At 35.9% G+C, this 24,592-nt stretch overlaps 1 protein-coding gene across 4 annotated transcripts in view; it reads right to left on the bottom strand.

The window, feature by feature from the left end:
* MYO16 (myosin XVI) overlaps positions 1–24,592 on the bottom strand; it is a 452,710-nt gene that overhangs the window by 122,348 nt on the left and 305,770 nt on the right. For all 4 annotated transcript variants that reach the window (XM_080377718.1, XM_080377716.1, XM_080377717.1 and 1 more), the window contains 3 exons: positions 4,897–5,008; positions 1,158–1,275; positions 313–384 (listed from right to left, as the gene is read on the bottom strand). In XM_080377718.1, coding sequence (XP_080233844.1) covers positions 313–384; positions 1,158–1,275; positions 4,897–5,008 — 302 coding nt within the window. The remainder of the gene's footprint in view (positions 1–312; positions 385–1,157; positions 1,276–4,896; positions 5,009–24,592) is intronic.

The raw sequence follows: 24,592 nt of genomic DNA, 5'->3' as shown, positions 1-24,592 counted from the left end.
TGTTGACTTTAGTTCTTAGTATTAATATCTAATCTGTTACCTTGACACGCTTGTGTAAGATTAATCAAGTTAGGAGCCCATCAGTGTCAGACTGTAAAACTGCTTGCTCCATTTTACAAAGTCATTTCTAATTCAGTGGCCCAGTCTGATTTATTGCATGGCAGATAATACTACATATTCTTCAGAGGGAAAATTTACAAGACCATACAAGAAATAAGAAACAAATATTATATGCTTTTCAAATTCTTAAATCAGAAGGATCAAAATGCCACCAGGTCTGATCTATGAGAATGTCAGCTTGGAAAAGATTACCTTTAAAATACTGAACATCAGTTGTTAAGGCTGAAGCAAGTTCATCTGGTGAAACCTGCAGCATGCCTGCCACTGAAATGAAAAGAGAATTTAAAGAAAGCCTGATTTGTGCTCTACTGCATATTTTATTTTTTATAACAGATTTTCTTATGTAGATGCTATTTTTGAACACTGAAAGAACCCACACATTAAAGAAAAGAGTGCCGCCATAGGAGAAATCAAAATTAATGAACACATAAAATCGGATTACTATAATCAGCACTTTGTGAAGTTTGAACATATCTGTATATTACATTACAGCTTTCTTTCCCCTTTAAAGATTACTCAGGACTTTCCCCAGGACTTGGCAGACTTTCTCTTGTATTAGAGTTAAGGCATGCTACTTATTGACATTCTGTAGCCATAGGCCACTTTGAGGAGATTTGTTAGTGACCCAAGAGGGCAAACTTCAAAGCATGGAAACAAGAGACCCTTTTAAGATATAGATTTTGAATGTAAGGAATTCAGTTCAATGCAAATTGTTCAGCTGTTGACAAGCAGCGCAAGAGCCTTTAAAAAGAAGACTGCACAAAGTGCAGTGTACAATTTATTTCGGTGAATGACAGCATTAAATACGACACTGAAATAGATGATTTGCAATACTAGCATTTTATTTCATCTCACAAAAATCTGTAGCTTATAAAACATCCAAGTCAATCGGATACTGTCTTCTCACAGTAATTTATGAATTTTCAGAAGCAATTTCTCTGTCTCCCTGGAATTGTGTTTCCATCTGTTGGTGGATCAGCGCAACTGTCCTGCTGTGGGACCAAGCATGTGATGCTGCAAGGTCACATCCCACTGACCTTGTTCCAGTAGCTGCAGGTCTGACACCAATGCTGTCTCAGCGTCTGTCAGAGCCGTAAACCGAATGTCTCCAAGATGCAGAATTGCTGAGAGAATTACAAACAGGTTCTCCACCTCCTGCACATATTTTATACAGAATTAAAGAAAAGATCTGCTGCACACACCAGTGAAAGGCAATGTTTTATAAAAATACAAATTCTATTATTGTGTATCATTGGCATTTGCAAAGTTAAAAAGTATTCATGTGTGAACTATTGACAGGAAAATCGGATTTAGAAATCAAACTGGGACCTATCTAGGACATAAACCAACACGATTACCTTTTTTTCGTTTGTTTTAATGTGAATCACACTAACTACTGAGTTAAAAAAGTTTTTCCAATGTGGTAAAAAATACTGAAATATCTTTAATGGATGAATTATTTCTGCAATAAATAAATGTATCTTGTCCATAGACTTTTTCCATCATGACAATTTCTGTATCTGGAAATAGCAAGGTTTGTTTTTTACTCAGCCAACTGCATTCACAAAGTGTTTAAATTATAACAGGTTCCTGGTAGTAAAAGCCACCATTAACGTCTGAAAGAAACAAAAGCAACCTCCCTTATCCACACACTTTCCCCCCATGATTACATACAACGTTCTGATGCCTCTAAGGCTGAGAAGCACTTATCTTTAGGGCTAGATTTTTCCTGGCCTCATTTTTTTACCACAGCAAGAAAAGAACTAATTTTCTTGGGTTTTTAAAATGTTTTTAAATTCAAACAAAAAGTGACCCATGAAATATGAACCAAAATGCTAAAACATGGAAAACATAGTGGGTTTTGGAAGGTTTTTTTTTAAGGTCAGTTATATAACAATGGTGCTCCTTTAAAATTATAAAACAGGAAAACTGCTACCCACTAGAGCATTACATGGCATTACGCACAGCAAAGTTAGTTGATAATTCTTGAAATTTTTTTGAAAAATAATATTTGGAATCTGATTCTACTGAAACAGGAGAAGTATCAGTGAGAAGTCTCACTTACTGGAATTTGCAGAAAATTAAAAAATACACTACAAATTAAATACTTAGCCAATCTATCCTCTTTATTCTCAAGTAACTGCAATGAATTCAGAACACGCTGAAACCAAGCCTGGATGACTTTTCATCAGTTTTCAAAAGCAACAGGTAAAAAAAAAATAAAAAAAATGCATTCTTCTTTTTCTTGTTCCTTTCTCTAGTAAGCATGCCCATCATCAGAGGACATTAAAAAAAGCTTACAGTCTTTCTGGGATACAGACTCCAGCACCTCCAATGCTGTTTAAGCAAGTTTGATTCTCTAAGAGAAGAACTTCAATCTCTTACTCTATGAGATAGATGTAAATAGGGCAACAGTATATTTTTCTATTACACAGTACCAAGGCTGAAGATCAAAAAAAGCAATATATACAGATGAATGCTGAATACAATAGCTATTACAACAGAAGAACTGTCATAGTAATATGGCACTCAGACTAGGGTGCTATACCCTACTTCTTGGGAAGGCCTCTTACACAAGGCGGGTTGGCACAGTAGTACAGGACACTTCTTGCTTGTTAGCTTAAGAATTGGTTTGGGGATGACTGTAAGCACTGACTTGCAGAAGGCTGGGATAGCCATTTATTTCGGTGATTTTGGTAAGATTTGATTAGCGTTCCAGATCCTCAAACACTTTCCCATTTTTTTCCAAGATGCATATTCCTCAACTTTAAAACATTTTTTTAAATAAACATTAACACAGCAAGATACCGTTAAAGACTGCTAAGGAATTTTTATGTAGTTCTTCAAAAAGATAATCTACTCTATCATTAAATGTGGCTAGGTGGTCAAGGAATAATACATACAGACCTTTCCATGTACCTCAGAAGTAATGGGTAGAAATTATAGATGTGTTTTACCTACATATTCCCCTCTAACCTCCAGCACAGGAAATCAGCCTGCAGTACTCTGGAGCTCCACAGATTTCCAGCCTCCTAAATGATTATTCTATTGCTGCCTGGATATAGAGGAGCCTTGAAGATGGTTTACACTTTTCTGAGTCAAATTACTTCTTTTCAAGAACTCTGAGCAAAGTGAAGTGCGGGATCCAAAAGGATACTGTATGTAAAGTGTTCTCAGACAGTTTCTGTAGTCTTCTAAAACTTGATTCATTAGGCATTCAACTATTTATTTATAGACTGAACCCCTTCCTCAACAGAACAGAAAGGTTAATGAAAGAACTAGAGAGATCCACCCATTTGTGAACACTGGGCTAAACGCAGAAGTGTCTACAGGTGCAGAGCTAGATCCACTAAGGCTAAGGAATAATTCATTCAAATATAGCCAGCCATATGTGTTCAAATTTGTACATGGCCACATGAATATTCATGAAAAACCCACTCTTCTTTATATTAAAAGGTGGCATGTTACCAAAGAACATTTCTTACTACCTTAACAAGGGAATGCCAAACAACTACATGATGTACCATCACCACAGAAGTCTACCTCACACCTAAATAACAGCTTCAGCAGACTCACAATTTTTTTTGCTGATAGCACTTGATCCCTTTCCCATCTGTCATCTCTTATGATAAACTAGCATACTTAAACTTTTCCTCCACTTTTTTCTTATGATGCTAAATATCACAGAATCATAGAATAGTTTAGGTTGGAAAATGTGCTCAAGAATGTCAAGTCTAACCGTTAACCCAGCACTGCCAAGTCCATCACTAAACCATGTTCCTAAATGCCACATCTACACATCTTCTAAATACTTCCAGGGATGATCATGCAACCACTTCCCTGGGCAGCCTGTCCCAATGCTTGACAGTCCTTTCAGTGAACAAATTTTTCCTACTATCCAATCTAAACCTCTCCTGGCACAACTTGAGGACATTTCTTCTTGTCCTATCATTTGTTTCCTGGGAGAAGAGATCGATGCCCACCTTGCTACAACCTTCTTTTACCTCCTTCTAGAACTACTGCTGATTATGCATTTATTTTGCAGAAGTGTCCCAGCTAAAGTGTGCTAGGTAGTATATACATATGTAAGAAATATGAGAATTTTGTTAAATATTCTAGTATCCTGAAGGGATTTACATATCTTGCATGAGTTCTTATGCTCAGCCCTTTATTTCTTCTGATTCCTGTCACCCCTCTGTCCTCCAGAACCATTTCTTGATTAATTATCCAAATTATCTTCTTCATTAGCTTTATAGGATTAAAGACAAACATCAGACCTATCTTCTTGTTGCTTTTTGGGGGTTAAGTCAGCTCTTTCAAGTTACCCAGCTCTAATTTAGTTTGTCTAGATATGTATTTACTTCTTTTCAGGTGCTGCTAGCAAAGGCATTTGGAATTCGTGCCTCACAAAATTGAAAGGGACAGAAAGATAATCAGGAAGAGAAAAAAAATCCTGTGGGTTTTATGAGTTTTCTGTCATATGGGATTTGATTGTTTCTTTTTATCTATGTAACTTAATTGTTCAGAGTATTATACCTTGAAGCTGTTTTGTGAATCTTTAAGAATGAAAAAGATTTACATTGTTGGTGCTGTGTCTATTTAAAAGTGATTACAGTAATTTCCCTGGAGTGAACTAGTACTGTATATTGTTTCAAGGTCTTAACCAACAGAAAAAAAGAAAGACAGAGAGGTACTTCTTTTCCCCACAAAAGGCCTGCTTTTAACTAAGTAATATGGTAACTTTAGCTGCAAATAACATAAGCTTGTGGAACTTACCAGGCTATTGAATCCCATAGCACCTAGAGCTTGTTTTAGTATGGCTAATTTCTCCTTGTTTTGAGGGGTGGCTGCTGACATCGTCTCTTCCAGTACAGTCTGGCTTAGATACCTGCACAGAGGAAAAACAGCATATGTAGTATTTACAAGGCTGGTGCACAATCAAACTTTGAGGTTAAAAGCCAGCTCTGCCCTTCTAACCAGAGGTGTATTACAAATTTTTCTCAGCCTCTGGAGGGAATAGTACCAGTCACAAAATGCTTCTATTTTCTTTTGTTAAGCTTTTGCTTAAGGTTCCCCCCTGCCAACTTTAGCCCTACAGGTAAGCTAAAACTTCAGATTTAATTTATACCACTGACAGTTTTGCCATTCTTGCACTACCAGGGATTCTCCTTCAGAAGCAAGATTTGAAGAGATCTTCTGATAACTCTGACTGTTAAAATTCCCCTCCTGCTGGCGAGGGCATAGATCGGCTCTTATCTGCCTGATCCCATGATGATAATTTGCTCCCTTAGCAGCTGAATGGGTGACAGGTATACTCAGAATCTCAGAACAAAGTAGTAACGAAGTACATAGAGTAGTAAGTGTACAGCCCTTAAGCTGTACTGCTTTGCACACTGTGAAGCAAAAGGAAATTCTACAAACCTTCCCAAAAATAATGATTAGGAGAGAGAAAGAGAGACGCCTAGTGCAGCAGCTAACTCAGGAAAGAAAAAAACAGAATCAATGTAAAGGGTAGTAACACAAATCAGAATAACCAAAAACTATAGTACAACAGACTATTGAAAAACGCAGCAATCAACCTTTTAGAACCATGTATTTTCACCCTCTTGAAATGTGTCTATGGGCCAGATATTAAAAAGTATTCAGGTATTTTCATACAGCTGAAATCACTAGTCATGAGGCTACTGAATATCTTGCGGGATCTGATTTTTAATTACATCATGCTGAGAACATGAAAAGATGTTTTCTTTTATAATTATCATCAAATTATCATTATTATTAAAACACACCTTCATCACACAATCTACAATCTTCACAAATGTCACTTTACATCAACAAAAGAATTCCCCACACCTAAATCAAAATATCATCGCAACACTAACAAAGGTGAACAATTTACACACGCTCCACCCCTCATCCCTTCACCACAATTACACCAACAAAAATTCCCCAGAGTTATTCTGCTTTCTATTAATGTTTGGTCTATGATCTGTCACATAAAGATGGGAAATAACACTGGCTTAATTTCTGCCAATTTTGTTCACAATCCTATTTTAATTGCACTATAGAAGAGACATGGTTTCAAAATAAAACTCCTTTTATTACAAGAAGTCTGGCAATGCTGTAGTAAGGGTGGTAGCTCTTGTAAATGTGGCCTTTTATATGAATGTGCGTAGCTTTATAGAAATGTGGAAGGATGACTTAGTATTTGCACTTTTCTAACTGATAATGAGGTTTACAAGGCATACACAATGAAATGCAGAGAACATTTTAGTGGATTGATATCAGCTTTACCAGTGTGGATTTCCCTTGGAGTGATAATGGCATAAGCTACCACAGCAGGTGGGCAGAGGAAGAATAATGGGGAAAACCCCCATGTGCCTGGGTGCATAATCACTTTTTGCACCCACAGGAGATCTCAGTCAGCAGATATCTCAAGTACAAACAAGTCTCACATCAGTGGCTAAAGCTGGTGAATTAACAGTCTTTGAGAACATGGGTTTGTAAGAGCACCACTGCCAGAGCTCTGTACTGTTTCCTTGAGGTTAATAACAACATTAATTTTGTCCAAATCAAGTAGATATAAATGATAGCACAGCTGTCAAATTAGCTAGAGCAGATGATACGAAGTATATGCCAGCTTTATATTTTTGTTCTGGCGTTTTTTACATTGCCTGTAGGTGTCAAAAGGAGGCTAGAACACATCTGATACTGAATCTGGCATAGAACCTACTGGTATAAAGGTTAATCCAGCAGAAAATTTTCCACTGTTCCGAACTGCTGCATGAGCTTATACCAGTTTAGTGTTATGCATCATGTGTTGGTGGCATTTTTGATCTGTAATTAAGAGATTTGCAGCAGCAGCTACTCTGCTGTCAAAATATCCTATTGTTGAACGGTTGGATGAGTTGGAACCTTACATCCATTCCTGCAAAAAAAAGCCTCCTCACTGGTGTTCTCCATTCTCTCTCCCTGTGTACCAAGCAGGGAATACTCTTTCCTGTCCTGTGAAGAGAATATTGCATACTACTTTTATTTAAGCAACCCCACTTAACCAGCTCTTCTTAGCATAGCTAAAGTGCTAGTGGGTATTGTTGCAGCAAAAAGGTGTGTGAACACTACCAACATGTATCAAAGCAGGCCAGAGCATAGCAAAGTGACCCAGAATGCTCACTCCCTTGGAGGAAAGAGCTGAGCCATGATATGAACCAACATGCATCAGTTCTTGCCTTCAGCACAAGCACTTCTTGCTGATACAGCAGGGGGCAAACTGGGTGCCCGCCAAACCAGGTGCCTGTGGCTCCAACCACCCATCCATAAACTGCAGCATCTGCTCGGACATGCCTGCTGGAAGAGAATCTGACTTTCCCAGTATAAATCTCCCAAAGATTTAATCAACAGATGTGCTAGTGCCCTTGGAAAGGGCTGCAGTTGGACATTTTTTAAGGTGCACTTCAAATTAGAATCAGTTTCCCTAGTCTAAAAGCAATTAAATTCTTTTATAATATGTCATGAGGCCCACTAATTTTCCAAACTATTTAAGGACTAATGAAATATGAAAATTGCTTTGAAGATACGCACATTCAACTGTTATATGTTTATAATATAAAATATATGCATATTAGGGATGGATTAATTGTATAGAGTACTTGGAACTGTTGATGGAGGCCATACAACTCCCTGAAAATGCAGAAAATATACAGTATAGCAGAGCAGGGGTATAATATGTACTAGCTATACAAGGAATCACATTTTTCTTATTGTTAAGTTCATTCTACCTCAGAAACAGTGACATTTCCATAAAAATATAAACATTTTTTTGCCTATAAAACAGTTCCCTGGCACCTCCTTCCTTCCATCTTAAAGGCTCTGAGGATGAAAAGGGTTTGAGACAGCCTTTGTATTAATATTACTATCACTTATCTATACTTAAGAACCAGAGTCCAGAACAAATTTTAAATTGTTGCCTTTCCTACAAAAATAGAGAAAGGGGAAAGGGATGTGTCACAGTGCAAAAGTCCTAATAATAATGAAACGTTCTTTCACTGTAGATACATCATTAACCCATAAAATGTAAAGCTTTTTCATGACATGTAGCTTTCCTTATATTTATAGTGGGGTTTTTTGGTTGTTTTTTTTTTTTGACTTTCAAGTGGCCTGGATAAAACTGCATTGCTAATGGTGAAGAGGGATTAAATTGCTTAAAATTTCCATTGGGAATCTACCATAGAGCTTTTAGATATTATTTTCACTTAGATTTTTGTTATTGAAACTATAGTGTTATAGCCATCATATTTATGAAAACCTATGCTGTTACCAGAGTTTCCAGCAAGGTAGTCTGTGCTCAAATGCACATCAGACCTGATGACTTCTGAATTCTTTTCACTGAAAATTTTAGTAAAGAGGTACTACTGCTATGCAAGCCAGAGATGATGTCCCATAATATCTGATGATGCAGACCACTTGTGGACTTACTTATCATAGTTTTATTAGCTTTACTTGCATATCTCTGCATGCTAATTCATTCTGCAAATGACATTCACATTATCTTACTGTACCTTTAGAAAAAGATTCTCAGATTTTGGCTGAAGTTGAGCCTTTTAGTTGAAGGTAGCTGCTGATACAAATGATATATCTCTGGTAAATGCCATGAACTAAACAGTGTATGCATTTCTAATAATTAACTCCTTTCTACTGACTGTCTAACCATTTGTTTAAATGCTACCATGTTGACATCTGTATCAGACTAGGATTCTTGAAGGTGCTTATCAGCATACAAAAAAGTTAAGCACATGTGGTCGGTGACTGTTTATTTCAACAAAGAGGAAACTTACTGATCCACAAAATGTTTTTTTAAGAAGATAAACAAATCAGTAATTGTAGTAGACTGTAGTCACTTTCAGGAAAACACAATGCCACATTAGACAATTTCTTGACAAATACAAAAAAGATTATCTACACAGTTTTTTCTTTCTGATTTTTTTTCTAAGTTCTAATTTGCAGCATTGTAGCAATCTCGTATCTTCTGTCTCTCAAAGGAAAAACAAATTACTATTTAGAAGAAAAAAATGAATAGTGGTAATTTTTCAGCATGTTGCTTACCATAATTACAATTTTTCAACCATCAATCAAATGACATGATAGATCAAATTTTCAGGTAAGGTTGTTACTGGTATTTCCAAGAATACAAAACAGTGCTTAATGACATCAAATTCTTTATGTGTTAACTACCTATATAAGTCAACAATTACCTTACCCATTTACCTTATTCACATTGTAAATGTTACACATCATCATGATTTGTATTATTCAATTTATACCTGCAGTAAAGTTCATAATTTGGTACATATATCTCAAATATGAAGAAGAAATACATAGGAACAAATGTCAGCTTACCTGAACAACACTGAGTTTCTGTGGCATATGGATATTTCAAAAATTCTTACATAACCATACTGGTTAAAAACTTTCTTTAAAATAATATTGTCTGTTTAGATGATTGAGCAAATAACAGAAGCTAAGACTGAAAAGAAAAATTTTGACTATCAGTTTGCTATTCTGCCAAAACCTCAGCAACACAATATTTGATTTGGATTGAATTTAGGTTCATTTATTTTCATTTGAACTGTAACCCAATAGCATTCAGTATCTGCCTCATTCTGCATAAACAAAACATGTAATTTCATTTCCTTACAAGAAAAGCAAAGGAAATAAAAAACAGGACTCACAAAATTACTACAGAAGGTTAGAGTCTTTTAATTCTGTTTTTCCTATTAGAACTGTTACATTTCTATAAAAACTGTGAAGAGAGAAAAATAAAAAGGTTCCAAATTTGATAATTAGGGGATTTAACCGAGAAGAGGGTACCCCTTTCTGGTTATAGTCTCATAGTCAGCATAACCCACAGGAAAGATCTGGAGCTTCCCCACTCACTGTGTCAGGCAGTCCATTTCAAAGTGAGTTCAAAGCATCTAGAGCATGAGGGGATGTTTGAACCTTCATGTTTCACACCCCAGGTAAGCAAGGGCTGCAACGTCCCAGTTAGCTCATACCAAGGCAGAAAAGCTTAGCACAGTCCACTCAGGGAGTTTCACCTTCTTTCAGTGGGAAGCTCAAGAACATTGCAGGCTTTCAAAAATAAGTTTCCTTGATATTTTGAAGCATAGTCAAAGCCAAGCCAGAAAACAAACACCATTTGGCCTTGGATTTACTTCCCAGTCTTGAAAAGCTGGCTCACACTCTGATTAGAATTCAATATATCTACCTTGGCTGGCTATAGTCTAGACTGTGGCTATCAGCACTTGAAGGGAGATCTGAACTGTTGAAGTATGTCACACGGAAGTTTTCTGATCCCTAGCAAGTAAAGGTTGACAAATAAATGATGTTTTGCACTAATAAATTCTTTAGACAACTACAATCATAAAGTACTTCAAGATGTTTTGTTGTAGTTGTTAAGTGAGAAAGGAAGACCTTGGTACACAACGGTGGCCACAGAAATTCCAAGGCTTGGCAGAGAGATGGGACCCTGTAGTAGCAAGCCTTCCTAAGGATTGTTATAAACCAATATTTCACTAACAGAGTAAATAAGGCATATACCAAAAAACTATCTGAACACTTAACCACTTCACATTTGTAACATGTGACACTTGAAATATTCAAATATTCTTTATGCCACATAACTATGTATATTATTGCTGTTTATCATATATAAATATCTGGTTCATTACAGTGGTTCATCTTATATCTGACAGTGAAGCTGTCTGAAAGAGATTAGTAGGTCGCATCCACTCCATCAGAAATTCCCTTTTGTCAAGACAGTTAAATTTGAGTTTTGATTAGAGGAGAAGAGGAAGCATGGTTTTATCAGATGGACACATCTTTTCAGAGGGCTTTCCTGAAGTAAATATCATGAATAATGAAGAGACTTCTTGGTGGGATTATATCATTAAGTGGTTCTAAGTCACTATAAAAATTTAGGATAAAGCCCTATGATGAAAGAAAATCATTTATTTATTTTAAGTTAGCATCTAGCTGCTTGCTACTTGACTCCCTTCCTATTAGAGGATGGGTGCTGATGCATCTTCATTTTGTTGTAGAGCTTTCTGGGCTATAGCAGGTTTGATATAAGGGAAACAAAATACAAAATTAATTGTTAGTCTTAAAAGCTTACTATAGCTGAAACTCCTAAATAAATTTTGCTTATGATAATAAGGATTTTACCAGTCACAGTTAACCTCTTGAGAAAAAAAAAGCTCTGGTTATAGGCAAAAAGCTTCATTTTCTAATTACTTATAGTCAGAACAATTTATGCATTTGAGGTCTTAGTACTCTAAAGATTCTGTGCTCAGGCTAGAAACTGAGGACATATCTATAATACAAAAATACAGAAGCAATAAGGTTATTTATGCTGGTTTGTTGGTTATAGAAGGTGTCAGAGACCAGATGAAAGCACATTTTGTCAAGGAATTAAGTCAAACATGAGTGAGTACTATAAAGATACAACTCAACTAAGAACAATTATAAAATAAGACAAAGGACTACAGATTCAAGACAGGTAAAGATTAGGCCATGGATCATCAGAAAAGCATTTATCATAAACTAAATGAGAGTCAAGTATGCCTTGATATTGTAAAATATTAATCATCATACATAACATTCTTATTTACATATGCCAGTATAAAAGGCCTGAAATACTTAGCATGGCAAAGCTTCAATTGGAGTATTCTGTGTGATTTTGGGCATTCCATTTCAGGGAAGTCAGGATGAGGTAGAGCAAATCCAGAAGAAAGCAATAGAAAAATGTATCAGAAAAATGACTTGGAGCAAAAGTGTTCATTAAATGTAGGGTACAGAAGATTGAGAAAGATATTGCACAGAGGATAAGTCCTACAGTCCTTTGGGCCCAAAACCATAGACATACCACTAGTCTGCACAGCTGACCTGAGGAACACAGAACAGCATGGTAGAGCATGAAACAGGTCTTACAGAAATAATCCAATTTCAAGGAGATGCAAAATGTGATGGTACTGTACTAGAACTAACATATGAAGATAATTTGCAACACTTGCTTCTTCTGGATTTTGATACTGCATTCCTACCAAGTTTGTAGAGGACATCAAACTGAGGGAAACAGTCAATATGCTGGAGGGTAGGGCTGCCCTTTACAGGCTGAAGGAATGGTACAACAGAAACTTCATGAAATTCAATGAAATTCCCTACAGCTGGGAAGGAATAAACCCTTGCAATGATACATGCTGATGAGCTGCAGAGTCTCTGAGGAAAAGGCCCTGGGGCCCCAGGGGCACTGAGTGGGGCAGGAGCTGGCAATGAGCCTGGGCAGCAGCATCCAGGGCTGCATCACCAGCAGCATTCCCAGAAGACTGGGGGCTGTTTCCCCCTGCCCAGCACTCACCATTAGGTCACATTTACATATTGCATCCAGCTTTCTGTGTGCACACATACACACAATAGACAGAAGACATTGCTGAAGTGGGGTGAGATAAGTGGAGGGCCACCTCAATGGCCAGGGCTGGAGACATGATGTGGGAGGCTTGTCCAGTGAGCAAGGTTTCTTCAGTCCAGGGAAGGGAAAGCTCCAGAGGCAAACATCCTTGGAGGTTTTCAAGATTTGACTGGACAAATCTCTGAACAACCTGATATGATCTCACAGCTGGCCCTTCTTGGAGCAGGTGGTGCACTAGGGACCTCCTGAAGTCCCTAACAAACTGTATCATCCTATGATCCTACGAAAAACATTAAACTTATTTCTCAGAAATGCTGGGGAGTGTGTGGGGGTTATAACTTCACAAAACCCCAGTAATTTCAGCCCCAGAAAAGTGGGAGACCAAGAGAAGGTAGGTCTCAAGTTTTTGGGGACATTACCTTGACATTTGAACAGTCTCTAAAACACAAAAAATGATCATGGCTTTAAGAGCCATAAGATATCTGAGGGCAAGTAAGTTTTATTTAGAAATTTACATTGTTTAAAATCTGAAGTGATGAAAGTGTTTTAAAATCAGAACAATCTTAAACATCAGAGACCTACCAAAGGGTGAGTCAAAATAGGGAAAGAACATTTGTGCACTGCAACTCCTCTGCTTTGGTTAGCAACCCTTTTCACTAGTTTATCTAGTAGTTAAAATAGCAGAGTGTTATTATTTTATGAGGAGGAAAATGTCTTCTCACCTTAGAAATAAATACTTGGAGATCAACTTCTAAATAGTCTTTCTTTTTAAAAAAAATCAGAAAACTTAAAGAAATTAATTTTAAATTTTAAGAAAAACACAAAATTTCCAGACACTTTGATCCCCTTCTATGAAGTAGAAACCAAGGAAATTCCCTTTTAGGATTTTTTTATGTCCTCAAAATATCTGGAGAAATAGCATTATTGGTAAGTCAGAAGATTTCCATCAGCTGTTTTAGAAAGAGCTGGGGCACAGGGCTGAATCCTGAAATTTAGGAAGATAACCCACATGAGCTTTACCAAACTAATTGTCAGGATACATGCTGTGACGACCACCACCATCTCCAAGATAATTCAGCTTGTCTTGATTTTGTACCTAGACAATAAATGGTTTGTAGCTTTCACATGAAATTATTCATTCATAAGTCTAGCAGAATGACTGAAAAACAACCCTTTCTTGCACAAAAACACTCAAGGAGGATAAGATTTTTATTCTACTGGGCTTCCAGGTAAAGGCATACATTAAATGAGTTCAATATTACTTTATTTAGATCTTAGTTCTTATGCTGTATCAAGGGGAAAAAATACAGGACTGACAGAAACTTTGCTTATTCCAAATATAACAAGGCAGCAAATTACATGTTTAAAGACTCAGGAATGATAGAATCATCTTCCTGTTAAGAACTGGGATGTGAATGTGAACACAGCTAAAACAGTCCTGGCATTAGCTTACAAATCAAATCAGTTAAGTTTTGTCTTTCTTTTGTGTAGCTGTTGCAATAGATTTTCAAAGAACCTGTCTGTTTGCACAGTAGATCCTGTCTTGATACAAAGAGTTGGACCAGATCTCTGGAGGCCCCTTTCAAACCAAGGGCAAAGGAAAATATTATTTTTCTCTGTTTATATTCCTTTAGTTGATGAAAGAAAAAGAAAGGGGAAAAAAAATTAAAAAAAAAAACACCACATGAGAAGTTCTGAATGTCATAATCTGATCTTTTCTGAGATACTTGGGTAACTGGTTCCTGTGAGGAATTAAAACTTTTGTTGTGTGCTTTCTTCTTCTGATCCACTTGCTCACATGCCATTTCTCTGCTACTGCTAGGATTTCTTTTAGCTAATCCCTACAGAAACAGAATAGTATCAACTCCTATTCTAGCACAATTGACCACACTATCTAGTACATTTATTTTGCTAAAAGGAGTTCAAGATTAGCAGGTAAAGAATTCACATGGAAGCAGCAAAGGATAAATATTTAACATAAATAACTAAATACAGAGCTCTGTAGCAATACTTAATCATGCAATCCAAGCTACTGCAGATCATGTTATGAATCAGAAATTCTGAGGTTTGTCTATAAACCCCTTGTTTCTTTTATAAAAGTGATGTACAAATAAAACTCTTAATATTCATTCAATAATTCAAAATAGCTATTAAGACTGAGATCCTGATTCTTCATATTTATTTATACAAGCCAGAACTTCTTTTTTCTCACTTAAAGGACAAAAAGCCACACTTATCATGCTGTATGCATGTGTGAACCTGTCATGCAGTAATTCTCCAAAACTATTACATGCTGTCCAGTTAAAGAAGTTCAGGATAAAGAAATGAAATCAGGCTGTTTCAAAACATCATCTTCATCCTAGATATGATTTTCTCCATACCTCTCCCCTCACACAGAGGTATCCAAATTCTTTGTAATTGTGGTGACAGGCAGGAAATAGAACTGACTTGTCACTTGCTTTGCATAAGCTGGTTGATGAGTCAGCTTTATATATGTGTTTATATCCTACAGGACAGCATGTCACTTAGACTGAATGGATGCAGATATGCCTATCAAAAGCACTCATATACTTCTAGTGTTGTAAAGGCTTTTATTACAGTTTGATCTTAATTAAAATGTGTTATTAAAAAACAGACACAAATATTCTCTCAGTGCTAGCTTCTATAAAATGTTGCATCAACTATTCTAAAAACAAACACAGACCATGTGTGTCATGACATCATATTAGTCATTTAGTGATTTCAGGCTACTGGAACAACAAGAAAGAAAGAAAGATTTTATATCTTTTTTTTCTTGCTAGGTTTACATGTACTGTGAAGAAAAACTAATGATTTATTCCATCCCTGTAGATCGTCTTAATTCAGCAAAACATCTATGTGTAACTAACTTCAAACCCACGCTTCATCCCACTGATTTCAGTTGAATCTTAGTATTGTAATAAATGTTAATGTGAAGTACAATTGGACGTTATGGGTTGACACTCTACATGAAAGAAAGGCAGGCAGATGAGGTGTTTAAACGAGATAGCAGGAGATAAGTAGTACTGGAGACCTAGATATCAAGCTGCCCTAACCATTACTTACACAATTTCTAGGCATATCACCTTATCATACATTTACTTCTATACAGTGCAATGCAGTATTATACAAAGACTCCTGAACTATACCTATATGACACAGGTGTAGTACAGAAAACACAGTAAGTGAGGCTAATTACCTCAGACAGTCCACTGCCCCAACACAGCTATGGTCCTTTTTGCATGGCACCACCTGAGGTGTCTCTGCTACACTCCACAACAAGCCACACAGACTTATCTTTTGCCTCTACCTGTTTTTGTATAAAGTCTAAACCAAAGCCAGTTTTAATTGAACTTTTCATATTACAAGACTTTAATTAATTAATGCTTTGTTGCTGGAAAATTCTCAAGAGAGCCAACGTCACAGAAGGATGAAGCAGTATTTCATAATCAGGTTCCAGCTCTAACACAATCAATATGCATGTTGTGGGTGTCATTTAATGTGACATTGTATTAAGAAGCATGGATTAACAAGCTAAATCCCTTCCTTCCCCTTATTAGTGCTGCCCAATGAACCATGTGCCTGCACAATCATGTGAAAAGCGTGTGGCTTTTGTCTTTGCAGTACCCATCCCTCCTTCCCATCCAGCTCAGAGTAGTAACCCTGATTAAGCACAACGGTCATCACTGAAAATTCAGTATTACCAGATCATTTAATTTTTATGTTAAAGGTGGAAATTATAGTATCAAACATCTCACACATGTATTAGTTCCAGACAAAATATAACCATTTATAAACCGTTTTTCTTACAATTAAGTTAGTTTACTGCCCTCACATTAAATATTTGTGAAGTCTTTCTCTGAAATAAATAAATTTTTTCTAAAAGATTAGCTATTTCTGTGACTAATTCCTAAATCCCAAGACTTAATTTAGACATAAACATCAAACTTAAGGAGTACTTTGCCAGACTGAGAATGAATTAATTGATAGCTTTACATGTTTTTTAAAATGTTTTCAAAACTGCTGGAATGAATGGTATTGAGTGTATAAAACCAAGATATTAGCTTTCAAAAATAAATTCCACTAAACTCTACTATATTTACAAAGTCACAGAATAAAAAAAATTACAACAAATATTTTTGTTTCTTTAGATCTCATGTGAATGAGAGGACAATGTATTCTGCTTACAAGGTGAGGAAAAGCTGCCTCGTACTTAGCACTGTTTGATATGTAAACAGGAATAAGATAAAGACAAAGCAAAACAGTTGACATCAGTGAAGTAAATGGCACTTACAGAACATGATAATAACTTCTGGCTTTTGTCTCTGAAGGAAAATGGGCATATTTTAATGCCTTTTTTCTTTTGTCTCCAGCTTTTAAGAGTATTCTAATCTGAACAAATTTTACATCCTTTGAACCATGTTGCACAGTAGCACTGAGCTGGAATTACTGCTAACCATTTCAGTGCACAGACTTCTGCTCATAACTAGTATAATAAAGCACCAAAATCGGCATTTCAAAAATAGGAACAACTTTGTTAATGTCAAGAGGTAAAGTATCGGCATAATATTAATAAACTAAGCACTGCAAACAGATATGGTGATAGCCAGAAGACAGCTCTTATTTTTATTTTTCTAAACTAAGAATGTCACATGTTAAAATATGCCTTTTGTAAACCGGTTTCAGCACCAAAAGTTTATATTAGCCTGTGTGTTGCTCGGTAAATCGTTTTGCCTTGACAGTTTCAAAAGAAAAGTATTTCAAATAGTTCTGTAAGTGTACCTGTACTATGAATTACATAATTTTTTAAAGACAGTGGATATACTCAAAAGGACAATGAAGAAATACAGTTTGGTCTTTATTCTCAAAATACCAAATGTCTTTAGGCTACACTCAGATATATTTTCTTTCTTTTTTTTTTTTTTTTTTTTGTGGGTTGTTTTTTTTTTTGTGGTTTTTGTTTTAATAGTATTGATATTCCTGTGGAACAGGTTTAAATCAGAAGCTCAAGCCCTTTGTTCCTAAAATTACAGAAAAATGTAAATCTAGAATAATTCCATTAAAGAAAAAAATTGAATGCACAACAGGAGTAACTTAAAAAAGAAGTTTTTACACCTCTGGTGACATTAAAAGAAATAATAAAGGCAGTATGCCTTGCAGTAGTGCTTCTCTGACTAATATAATTTAGTATTTTATAGGATAGAATTACTCAGGAGATCATAATTCTGTGAATTATCACTTCACAAGCATAATTTTGATGTTGCACATACATTAAATAAGGAGCATAATGATGATGAAGATGACTATTAAAAAGTAGCAAATATTGAGCATTGCTGAACATGTAAAAGAAAACAGTCAGTCTGTGCAAGTCCAAACCGGTCCAACCCATGTCCTGAAACGCTTCTGAAATTGTGTTTGAACTTTGCTCCTACAACCAAGAGTAATTTTGTATTCCTGTGTTCAGACTTACTTTGGCATTAGTTACCAGGTAGATGTCATTAAGTTTATGAGCCTCAAGGCATTTCTCCACCAGCATTTGCTACTTTAAAATGCTGATTCATTAAATACAGCTTACCTAGTTAAGAGCCACAGTATCAGATGTAAACTTTAAAAAGTGCTTTGAGTACCTGCTTATAACTTTCACAAGTATCCTTTTAAAATGTTGACAATATACTTCAAAATTATTTCATATAACTGCTGATTGTAGTTCATGGATCAGTTTCAGATCAGCTGACTTACAAGAATTCCTCCTCTCCCCAAATACACAGGTATGACCATATGTATTCTGGTATGTATACAATACAAGTAATTCTGAACAGTAAGATCCCTTTAAAGCACTTTAGGTTAAGGCCCCTCAAATCACTAGTCACTCTACTGACTTTTTAAATACTGGGAAATACACATTATTTGCACAAGAATGAGACATTTGGAAGAAGGATTAATATTGTTGTTTAATTAATCAATAAAAATTATTTGCCTATCATGGGCTAGGAAAGTCTCAGACAATACATGAATATGAGTTAGCGCAGTATCTAACTTTACCCACTTGTTCTACAAAGCAAGAATATTCTCCTTTAGATGTTAAATGGAGTAAATATGTATGCATTTATGTATGTTATCTATTTAGCAATCAACTGTCCACAATCATCACCAGCCATCCCCTTAACATAAGCAGAGGGTTCTACTTTTTGCACAGCCAGCAAGCCATGCAGCGCTGAACACAGGGTTCAGCTACGGAGAATTCGTGGCTGCTCTCCCACGCTCAGCAAGACGTGCCTTGCTTCCCCCTGCCCCAGGACCCATTTCTGTCCCAGGTGTGATCCAGGACTGCCAAAAATGGGAACAGGATGGGTGTGTGTGTGTGTGTTCCTCTCAGCCCTCCCAGTAAAATCATGCCAGATGAAAGCTCACAAATTCACAAATAAACTACTTCTGATATTAAATCTCCCATGGAGTCTTCCATTACCTCTCATAAAACAGAAAGTACTAGACCCATAAGCTGTATCCTCAGCAAACCTGAAATAAACTTTACAGGTTGTACATTGAGAACTTGATTGAAGGGCTACATCTAAGTAGGTTGCTTATGTGCTGAAGTTACACTGACTTTCCACTGTGTAAAAGGAACTTGCCTTCCTAAAGCAAGAGAATTTGCAGATTTACTTCAGCTCTTTCATGGTTTGTGCATCCAAATAGGACAAAGAGACTCCCTGTTGAGTCTTATTTCTAAAATCCATGCTGTTTACACACAAGGATTTGCAGTTTGTGCAAGTTAGTTCTGTAGGCAAGCTAGGCCTGTATCCAAATACTTTGTTTTCTAAATGAAATGAAATGAAATTAAATAAAATAAAATAAAATGAACACACAAGAAAGTTGATAGCAGAATAAATTATGCCTCAGAGTAGCCCATTTTTTCCCCCTAAGAGACATGGGATGCTGGAATGGGAAGACATTAGAGAGGATTTGAATTACATGTTTAAAACACAGGCTCTAGAATAAACTACAGAACCATAGAACTTAATAAGATATTCCCATTTGTTCCAGTTTGACTTAAGGACCAACCTAACTCCATAACATAGTCACTGAAGTTAAATTCTGCATGGCACATTTTTTATCAGATGCTGCTCCATTCCTCTTAATTACTACCTGATTGAGGAGTCCTGTTTAAACAGGGGGCTAGGTCTGGACATATGGCAAATATACATAATGGAGGTGAAAATATACTGGAAAGCAATCACTGAGAGTATGATGGAAATGGGGAAAGGACAGCAGGTACAAGGAAGTAGATGCATCTCTGTTAGTGAATCTGATATATCTAGCTGCACCTGAAACCAAAGACATGACATACAGAAGCAAACACAAAGAAAAACTCAGAAATATTAGGATAAAAATATACAATCTCTAGCAGTAGCAGTTTTAACCCATCTGGATTTGGGACAAGAAAGTGACAGAAAATGAAGTCCAAGAGAACAATGATTTCAAGAGGAAAACATATTCAAAGAAGGGTCATATAGACTTTTTCTTTGTTTTATTCATTACTGGAAAATTTTAATAACATGGGACAGTCTCCAATTGTTTTCCAATGAATTATTCCACTAAATAAATTATTTTCCTATTTAATAGCCACAGATTTTATTTTACAAGAGATTAGCACTGTTCTTAGTCTTTGTAATCCTCATCTTGAGTGAAAAAACAGATCACAAAACTGACATCAACGTGCCAGTGTCAAAATAAATATTACAGTTACTGCGTATGTTTAATAATAAGCTGCAATACCAGCTTGGTAAACTGATTTCTACTCATTTAATGATTTGGTTATGTTAAAATTGCATGAAGATTAAAGCAGAAATTAGAAGGTGCCAGTATTTGTAATAAGCCATAAAATACACTTATCTGTAATTATGGTTACAAATGCGGCTTGGTTATCAAATGGTATTTCTACATTGTTGCAGTGCATTTTTTCATCATTTTAGTCAGCAAAAAAATCTACTAAGTTTTTTCTTATTTAAGAGGACTTTCTTGATATTCATAGTTCTTTGTGCAAAGTGGATTTGTTCTAACAATTTTTTTTCATGCATATTACTACTATTCAAGAAATCTTAAAACTTCAAATCAGATAAGAAGAAGCCATATTAGCATAGATGGGTCACAGAAGAAAATCTTAGAATCATAAAATCATTTAGGTTGGAAAAGACCTTTAAGATCATCGAGTCCAAAATGGCATGTTAGGAAGCACAGAACCTCAAAGATGTTTCTTCCTTGAAACACTGAACTACTCCCATTCAGCTCTCCCCAGTGTGTCTCTTTGTCTTATCCAGAGTGCTGTTTCCATAGACCTGATAAAAATACCGCTTTTCCTGGTTAGATAAGCTAATATATGTGTGAAAATCATTACACATCCCCAACCCCCCTGTTCTACTTTACATCTGTTGGCTGCCAATCAAAGGTGACTTGAAACTTTTGAAACCTATTTTTGTTTACTTTTGATATCAACCACTGAGTACATCAAGTTTCATATGATTTATGTTGTACTGTACTAAGCTGCAGCAATAACACTTTGTGCCGTGATTCCAAGAGGTGTCATAAACTAACTGAAGATAAACAAGACCTATACATAGGATAAAGAAGTTCCAAAGATCATCTGGGTGATGGGTGAATTGGTTCAAGATATTCCTGCACCATTCTGTCCTGCATTATATTGCATAAATTAATTTTAGAAGCCAGAGTGATGGAGTTGCCAATTTTAGGAGCTGTATAAAATTGAGATGCTAACATGTTCTGGTCATTAGCACTCAATTAGCATATTCAGAACGCTTTGGTTGCTTACTTGTAGCCTTTAGACAAAACTCAGTTTGGGCAGTTATATTTTAACTAAAAAAAATCTGTGTACAAATCCAGCAGGCATCAAAGGAACCTGTGAATGCTACTAACCTGGCACAATCAAGTTAACTCAGTGAAGAGGTCATTTTGGGTTATGATTAATGACAGAATTATGGGGAAAAAACTGTGCTACACTTTGGGCTGACCTTGCCCGACTTTCCCAGAGAGAGCTGGCTGCAGTAACTGCAAAGTTACTCCAGTGCAGTGAAAAATTCAAGCCAGCTCAGGGAGTTCAAACAACTGTGACAGGTATCGTCTCTCTTAGATCTAATGTTAAGTTGAGATGAGCTGGGTTCAATGACTGGGGATTCTGTATGCCAGTAACAATTTCCTAAATGACCCGTTCCTGACTGGAAATTCATCTACAGTATTTGTATCAGGATGATTCTAAGAGTGACTTCTGAAATATAAATTGCAGAACTGTATTACCACTCTAGATTCATGCAACGTAATAGCTAAGTGGTTTCAGGAGCTGAATCCACTGAATCTCCCCCCACATACGAGACGATTAGCATCCTAGTAAAATGCAGAGACATATTTTGTACTTAAACTAAAAGCCAAATGAGCTCCTCTACCATTTTTATAAGAGAGTAATCACATCTACTTTTAAGCTAGGGTTTCTACGGCAATTTTATCCCTTGGAGCTACATCCGTTTTCAGTCTGACGTGAAATACTGGTGGGCTGTCTAAACAGTCAGCACTTAATTTCTTCAACAGAGGACAACCAAATTTAACCTCAATATATATTTAAGTTTCACGGATCTCTGGAGATTTCTTTTTTCTAAAAAAGGTTTAACTTGGCCCAGAAACTTTAAGGTGTTTTAAGACACTCATCAACAGAATTCATTAAAAATTGGGAAGTAATCTGGTTCATGGTTTTGGGGTGGTTTTTTTTGCATTTTCTTTCACTATTTTGAGCATTTTTTTTCCAAACAATGTTTTATTGTATGTTTAGTTTTCCATTAAAATGAAGACAGATTTATGTTCTGTCTTCAACAGACTCTGTAGATCCCAGTGCTTTTAATTTCCAGGTTTATTTTCTTCTTTTGGATTAAACAGGTTTCATTTCACTTTTTTCCTGCCTCCTACTCTTTATCTTTCATGCCACAGACAGATCATTCTCCTTGTGGTTTTTGCATGTATTTCCATATCATGCTTACCCCGAAGGAGACAAGAAAGACAAAGCCTCTCTCAATCAAAGAAATAGCAAATGGTATTATGCCAAGTCAAATGAAGTAAATACAAGTTTGTGAATTAAAACTAAACATGCAGAAGTAAGCTGACTAGAGCTATAAAAAGGCAAAAGTCATAGTGGTTTTATATGGTCTGATGTTATTTTTTCTGTTCTGGACTGCTCACTGGCATCAAGAAAATGTAAAATACCACAGACGTGCGTGAGTTCCTTTAGGACAATACAGAAATACAAGGAGGAGTGCCCTGGCTCTACTGTACCACTTTAAACATACAATTTATCTCTGAAAAAAACATCTAATTTGTTCATTTACATGTATTTAGTTCTACACCTTTGGCTTTTAGAATTATGATGGAGAGAAAAACAGTTGTTGAAAAGAGAGGTAATTGTAATGAATTATTTCTTTACCTCTGAGAGTCTGCCAATGGAGTGCTGTACAGCCTCTGCTGCTATTCAATCAATATGTATGAAGAATAATACAATGAAGAGGGGATTGTTAACATCACATAAAAAAAATACCCAGAGGAATATCAGTTTCAAATTTACACTCTCAAACAAAGCAGAATTTCTAAAGCATTTATTCTGAAAGCCAGCCAAATAACAAGTCCACTTGGGACCTAAGACAAAGACACTGAGCTACATCTCAGACTTATTTTACTACCTTTACTTTGTTAAATAAAAAATATTCTTGGATTTCATGTAAATTAATGATTATTAAGCATCATTGGAGCTATACATTCTTAAAGCATCCTTTGGGTATAAAGCAGCAATGTCAAAAGCAGCTAATGTCAAAACTGGAATAAATAAATTAAACATCAAAATCCAAAGCTAAGGTACCTCTGTTTTCAAGTAGAAAAATACTGTTTTGGATACCTTGACATGTAATTAGAATGCAAGTGTGCAGGCAGGTATGTAACTAACCTAGAATTTAAAAGAACTACTCAAAACAACTGCATGGTCAGATACTCAAACCAAAACTTTTTATGAAATAAAATTAACATAGAGGTATACCTTGTGCATGAGGTGTAAGTATCTGCAAATATAAAACCAGCCATTTAATTTGCAAAATAAAGCAGATGACACAGAAGAGAATTTCAGTTTTGTTTTGAAAACCTAAGCTGTGATCCTGATTATATCTTCTGCAATTGCAATGCTAACCTCCTAGTAATGTATCTTGTAGGACACAACTATCCACAAGTATCTCACAGAAGGAGGAGTTTTAAGGAAGACAAAATGTAGTCAATTTTCAGAAAGATACTGTATAATATTAACTTTAACACTGACACTATTAGCTATTTTCTAGAATATTAAGGTGCACAGTGATAGTCTTAGGGAGGAAGTTTTAGCTTACATGGTCTGTTCAACATACCTGCCCTGTTAAAAAACAATGAAAAATTTCTTAGCTTCTGTACACTAATAGACTACTCAGGGTTCCATCATATTTTCATTAAAATATAAGAGTCTAAGCCTAAAGTCTAAGCCTTAAAAGCTTAGCTGAACGAAGTGAAATACATGGGTAAGAAAAATGAGATTAATTAGACCACAGGGTAACACTTTAAAAAGTCAATATTGGATGCAAAAAGAACCTCAAACCTAGTTATACTTTTTTGTCTTTTTCTCTCTCAGATATATCTGAAAACATGTATTGTAAAATGTTACATTAGAATGAGATAAAATCAGTTGTTATTAATCAATATAACTTTAAACCATGAAGATGTATCTCAATGCAATATATAATATATTTTCTGGTGTCCTTACTCAACAAAGCTGCATTAGTCATCATTATTACTATCCAGCATAACAAATCAGACACATCAGCCATGTACTGGTGTTGCATCTCAACTCTTCCTTCTTTGAAGTGTAAAGAACAACACTGATGTTTGAAGATTGTGGTCCAAGAGATTAATGAAGCCTGAATTTCA

This window comes from Falco punctatus (assembly GCF_963210335.1).
Source record: "Falco punctatus genome assembly, chromosome: 2".
Taxonomy (NCBI): domain Eukaryota; kingdom Metazoa; phylum Chordata; class Aves; order Falconiformes; family Falconidae; genus Falco; species Falco punctatus.
The sequence above is the reverse complement of the archived record's forward strand: the minus strand, read 5'-3'. Positions and strand labels throughout refer to the sequence as shown.